General features: G+C 41.7%; 1 protein-coding gene across 1 annotated transcript; it reads right to left on the reverse strand.

The window, feature by feature from the left end:
• Positions 1 to 2,144: 2,144 nt before the first annotated feature.
• Positions 2,145 to 4,670, reverse strand: LOC107134178 (protein FAM24A-like). The gene is made up of 3 exons (XM_048797489.1): positions 3,897 to 4,670; positions 3,506 to 3,636; positions 2,145 to 3,017 (listed from the first exon to the last, which is right to left on the reverse strand). The coding sequence occupies exons 1-3, from the start codon at positions 4,010 to 4,012 to the stop codon at positions 2,827 to 2,829; spliced, it is 438 nt and encodes a 145-aa protein (XP_048653446.1). The 5' UTR covers positions 4,013 to 4,670; the 3' UTR covers positions 2,145 to 2,826.
• Positions 4,671 to 6,161: the final 1,491 nt, after the last annotated feature.

A 6,161-nucleotide genomic window follows, 5' to 3' on the forward strand; every position in this document is an offset into this window, starting at 1 on the left:
CCTGGCTAAACTTGTTACTGTCTCCATAGTTTTGCCTTCTCTAGAATGTTACAGAGTTGGAATCATTCATGCAGCTTGTTGCCTCTTCAGATTGGTTTCTTTCAATTAGCAATATGCACTTGCATTTCCTCCCTGTCTTTTCATGGCTTAATAGTTCATTTCGTTGTTTTCACTATAGAAATGTTTTTTTAATAAACCAAAAATAATAATCTTTTGTAGTGCAGGCAAATAATACAAGGATCGCAGGACTTTTATAGTTTTATCATTTTCACTTAATAAATAAGTTATTATAACTTTTTACTTGTGGCTTATCTTTAAAAGCAAAACAAGCTTATCGAGCTTGAGATACATTCAATACCAGGTGCTTGGATCAGGTGAAGAAAATAATCAAAAGTAGCCAAAATTTATGGTTTGAGTTCCTTTGCTACATCTCGTGCCCCATTCAATCTCAGAATTCAGTTCTTGGTTTTTCAAAATTAGATTGTACTGTGGTAAGATAATACTCCATTTTAAAAATAACCTTTTTTCAAATAAGCTTTTATGTGTGACATTGGTTTATTTTATTACCCATTTAGGAATTAAAATACATCACTTACTTATCAATAACTTATCTAAAGAACTCAAGTAGGGGCTGGGGCTGTGGCTCAGTGGTAGAGCACTTGCCTGGCATGTGTGAGGCACTCGGTTCTATGCTCAGCACCACATAAATAAATAAATAAAGGTATTATGTCCATCTACAACTAAAAAAAAATTAAAAAACAAAGAAGTCAAATAGAACAGGTGTTTTAAAAAATAAGAACATCGAATGTTTGTCAAAGACAATATTGGTAAATAGTGAATTATCACTGTATTTATTATTATTAAAATGTGACTTGCATGTTATCAACTGATGGAAATAAAAATTCACTCTGTAGGTTTAGTGAAAAAATAACTCTCAAAGTAATATTTAGAACTTTGGATTTGTTCTCTTTGCAAGATAGCAAACTTCCTTAAGCCTTTATTTCTTAAATCCACATGAATTAAAATTAGTTACTTACATAATACCTTTTCTGCTATTATTAATATGTTAGTATTGTATAATTAAAAGCTATTACCTGTTAGAAAAAAGGAAATGTTGACTTTGAGTAAACTGAACCTCTTCTGATTATTTGCCAAGAATTTCCTGGTTTTTTGGAAAACTGGCCTGTTTCAAACTCAGTTTGATTATGTGGCTTTTAGCATGAGTGAATCCATATTGGTTAGGTCTGTTCTGCTGGGATCTAGTGCAGGAGCTCAATCCAAAGCAATGACCTCCCATAAATTTTATTACCTTTAGCATGAATTTCATCAACTTGTTAGATTTACCCACCTGATCCTCTTAATTCAGACACAAGAATAAATCCTGAAATATATTCTTTCATTTTAATTTGGCTCATTAATCACCCATATCCAGTCATTGACCTATCACCCAGTTCCTTAGGAAGGATTTTTCTGAGTTCCAAGTGGAGACAAGAGTGGCTCAAAACTCTGACAGGGGAAACTAAGCTTAGGGAACAGAAGTGCCTCCACTGCTCACTTGGAAAATTGGGCCAGGGCAGGAATCAGGGCCTGGCTCTGTCCTTCTACTACTGAACCTTAACCCTGCAAATGTCCTCTTGTTCCACATCCAGTGCCCCCAACTCTGTGAACCAAATGCTGAGTTGGGGCTCTGAGCCAGGGGTCTGTAAAGAAATTCAGTCACTCACAGGCAATTTAGGGAAGTGGAAGCACTTTTTGCTCTGCATTCTGGATAGTGGACACTTCATTGCAGTCCACACTTCATGACCATTCAGGAGTACTGGGCTTGATGGAGACTGGAGGCTGGAGGTCCAACAGAGGGAGGAAGGGGCCAGAGCTATGTTCAGGATTTGTGAGCTGGACTGAGTGATGCAATCCCTGTGTGTCTCTGGGAATTCTCTAGAATTCATACCCACAGGGACTTTTACCAGGTCTATTATTTTACTAAGTGCCCATCCTGTGACTAACATCTGGTTCAGGTGGTTATAAACTCAATCTGCTGATTGCATCTCTGGTGGCAGAAGCAGCCCAGATTATGTGAGACTCTTTTCAGAGCTCCTTCTGGTCCTTTATATTCCTCAGATGAAGACCTTATGTTGGCCCTGGCAATAGCCATGAGAAGAGTCCATGTTGCCCACAGGAGAGTGTATGACTTTGAAAAGCCTGTGCCCCCAGAGGCAACCTAGTGCTTCCAGTTCAGGAAGAAATAAACATCTGGGTGGACAGTTGCCCTCAGCAGTGAGCATGTGCCAAGATTTGAAAGCTGGTCTGAGCCTTTGAAAAAACCCAAATGGAACCACACAATCATTTTCTTCAGAATTTCAAAGAGAAGGTTCTACGTAATAAATCTAACTTAGAACCAGGAGAAAACCTGGGCTCATTCAGAGACGTCAAGTTTCTTTTTGTCTATGCTGCCAGGAAGATTCAGTCAAAACTCAGTTTTCAAATGTTTTTATTTTTTATACCAGGCACCTAGCAATATGCTATCCCTTCTTGTTAACACCATTCATTCACATGGCCTCTATTTTCTACTTTAACTCTCCTGCTTGTGTTGCAATATAAAATGATGAGCTAGTTGCCTCAAGTACCAAAGTGGTAACACAAAACTTTAGGAAAAGGACATTTAAAACTAACAACAACTGAGGCAGGCAGGATTCTTTTCATTATTGTACCTTTATGTGAAAGTACATAAATATCTCATTAGTACATAAATATAAACACTATAGAATTTCAATAATAAGGCTTCTACTAAGAAATATTGTTCACAAATGTGTGTCCACCATTCCCACTTCAGAGCCCCTCATTTGTGCCACAATAGCAAGGTGGCAGGGCATTGTAATCTGCATATAGGCTATATTCGTCACAGCACGGGAGGGCAGGACAAGACTCCATCGTGCCTTTAGGTGGGATGATCTTGCTCTGGAACTTGGTTGGACAGCATTCCTTTGCTGCTCTTAAGAAAAAACATACCAAAGCATGGGCTTAGAATTTTTCTTCACAGTGCATTTCTTACAATTATCAGTGCTATCTGGGAGGTTCAGGGTTGGAGCTAGTCAGTCACACACGTGACACCACCCTAGCTAACACTCTGGTCCTGTGCTAAATTCCTCCCTCATCCTTTCCTACAACTGCTGTGCAGTAAAATCAGGTCACAAGAATAAGGAGAGTGACTTGAAGCAGGGACCCACCAGCTGCTTGCTGTAGGCCCTCAAGATGCAGGAATGATGGGGAAGGTGCCACACTTGGCTGTGACCTGGTCTCTGTATCCACCATCTAACTCCCTAGAATGGGGACACCAGTGCTGCTAACTGCTCTCCACACTTAAGGTCCTCTCCCCAAAACTTAAATACCTCCTCTTCGACCTGCACCCCTTGTCAGGGGTTCTCTAGCAGACCTGTCCTACAGGTCCACCCCGCTGTTCCCAAGGCCTCCAGCAATGGAATGGGGGAACATCCTGGGAGCTCCTAACTTGGCAAAAGGAGGTCAGTGCGGCCTATCCTCTGACTGAGTGGGAGGCAGATCTTGCTCCCACAGTGTCCCCCACATTCAGTCTGCAGCACCCAGGACAGAGGGAGGCTCAGCCGAGGGGCTGCTAAATACCTGAAGGGAAACTCTGTGAGGTCCAACGACAGCAAAGCTGTGCCGGGACACACAGCCTCTAGGCTGAGAACATTCTACTTAGGAGTCACAGCCCCAAGCCGGGAGGAAATAACCCCAAGATCCTGAGCCTTTGCCTTCTCCAACCTGTCTGTGGCTCTTGACCTCACCCAGGGAGTGGCTACTGCAGCAAAGAATGAGCAGTCAAGCTGAGAACTCAGGTATCCCATCTCAAGGGCACCCACTCTGCCCATATGACTCACTTCAGTATGCTGGAGACCTTGAAGAAAAGACTGAGGACCACGCAGATCAGCACGATGGCCGCAAATAGTAAGCCGGCCCCAATGCCGATGATAATCTTTGTCTTGAGATCAAACATCTTTCACACCTGGGCAGAGAATTGTAGGCAAGCAGTGAGGGTGGCTTCCCTCCCATATGCCATTAGCAACCTCCACACCTTCACCCAGGGGAGGAGGAACGGACCCAAACACAGATCCTCTGTGTGGTAAACCTTGAGGGATCTTCCCAGAGAGGCTGAGGCTGGCCAGGGGTGGGTAAGAGGGTTCACTTCTGTATGAAGAGGAGCTGAGATGCAAAACCCAGACAGAAGGAGTAGAAGGACAGCCAGCCAGGGGACAGACTCTTTGCCTCTCACAGGTTATGGTGGCCCTTAATTAACTATCAGGCCTGCAGTGGAGCTAATGGCTTTGTGCCTGGGCCTCTGAACTGTGTCCACACTTACTCAGAATGACCTCCTGCTATACGTAAGCTTTAAAGATGTTTTATGGGACTGACGGAATTACTTCAAAGAATTATTGTCTGACAATATTGATAATATGCAAAGCTATTTTTTAAGTGGTAAATGTTTTAGGGAATAAAAGTTTTAAATCACCCACTGCTAACTGGGTCCTGCCATCTCAGAGTTAAGGAGATTCTGGAAGCTTCTGGCCAACCCCTGCCCAAGGCTGAGATGGGGAGTGGCCTGCATAGACCCAGAATCAGCTTCTTCTGGGACCTCTTGTTACTCATCTAGTAGACCATGGGTGTTCTTCCTAAATACTCCCCCCACCCCACCAGGAAATCTGATTTGTCTGGGATAAGAGTTTGCTTCATCTCACTCCAAAATTGGGGAGTAAGAAGAGTACATAATCTGACTGGCAAGCAGATTAATTAAACCACAGATAGACAGTTAAACCATCCAGAGGTGGATTAAGGATGCTGTTGCAGGGGTGGGGGGACAACTTTGAAGAAGTTATTTTATCAGAAGTTATTTTCTCATACCTGTCATTTGAGAAAGAGGAATCTAATCATTCTGGCAAGAGGAAATAAGGTCTATGGTTGAGAGTGGATGTCTGGAAGCAGTGTGGTCCAGTGGTAGCAGAATGTGCCAACTCCAACATTCATGCCCCAAGCAGTGTGACATCAACCCATAGGATCCCAGCTCCCTACCTCAGAGTTCTGAATTCTGTTCCACATGTAGGTATGTATTAGCTCCTATAAAATATAAATGCTATTTTGAATCAATTCTAACATTTTCAGTATTTTGACTACTAATCAAAAGCAGATTTAATATTTCAATTGAAGCCTGATAGACTGTATGTTTCGATTACTCAATGAAATAACATGGAGCCATTTACCAGGATTCAAGCACGTAATTGTTGAAATTGTTAGATTTTCACTTTTTACAGTTAAGATGTTACAAAATGAAAGGTAAAGAGGATACTGGTTCTGATCAGGTTGGCATGATGGGTTCGTCACACTACAGCTGGAACAGTAATATGAACTGAGAGACCTGGGCCGACAAGTGGCATAGGTGTGTTTTCACTTCTGACAAGTGCAATTATAATTCCCAGGAATAACATACATCTAATGAACGAGAACTCTGCTCCTACATGAACAAACATTAGATAAGTTCTCATATTAAAGAACTAAGTTCACCAAAATATTGAGGGTAAAGCATCTTTTTATGAAAATAGACATCTTAAACAAACATTAAATAAAAAGAAAATTCTTCTATTTATTCCAAACAAGTAGCTTCCAGAGTGAATGCATTTATTTTTACATTCAAATACATCACCCTTCAACATATATACACTTGTATCTGTTTTTGTTTTGTTTTGTGGCACTGGGGATTTACCGAGGGGTGCTTTACCACTGAGCCACACCCCCAGCCCTTTTAATAATTTATTTTTTTTTTTTTTTTGAGGCTAGGTCTTTGCTAAGTTGCTTAGGGCCTCACTAAGTTGCTGAGGCTGGCTTTAAACTTGCAATCCTCCTGCCTCAGCCTTCAGAGTCTCTGGGATTACAGGTGAGCACCACTATGCCCAGCTAATTTCTGAAGAATCAAGTCTACCAGACAGAACTGGACTCATGTGCTCTAATACTTCAATGCAGACCCTCAGCAGTTCATACTCAACATAAGCTAGGAAGGCCTGGGAAAAAGAACCTGTATCAGCTGGAAAAGGAGGCTTCATTATGTGTTCTGGGTTACTGAGGTAAGACAAGACAACTTCTTCCATTTTACATCA

Source organism: Marmota marmota, unplaced genomic scaffold, assembly GCF_001458135.2.
Source record: "Marmota marmota marmota unplaced genomic scaffold, marMar, whole genome shotgun sequence".
Lineage (NCBI taxonomy): Eukaryota > Metazoa > Chordata > Mammalia > Rodentia > Sciuridae > Marmota > Marmota marmota.

Bases quoted from the DNA above. Each gene is read 5' to 3' on its own strand.
- LOC107134178 (XM_048797489.1), bottom strand. From the start codon at position 4,012: ATGTTTGATCTCAAGACAAAGATTATCATCGGCATTGGGGCCGGCTTA. The intron at 3,637-3,896 runs GTGAGTCATATG...GTTTCCCTTCAG, and splicing joins AAGGTCTCCAGCATACTGAA to GTATTTAGCAGCCCCTCGGC. The intron at 3,018-3,505 runs GTTAGGAGCTCC...AAAAATTCTAAG, and splicing joins CACTGACCTCCTTTTGCCAA to CCCATGCTTTGGTATGTTTT.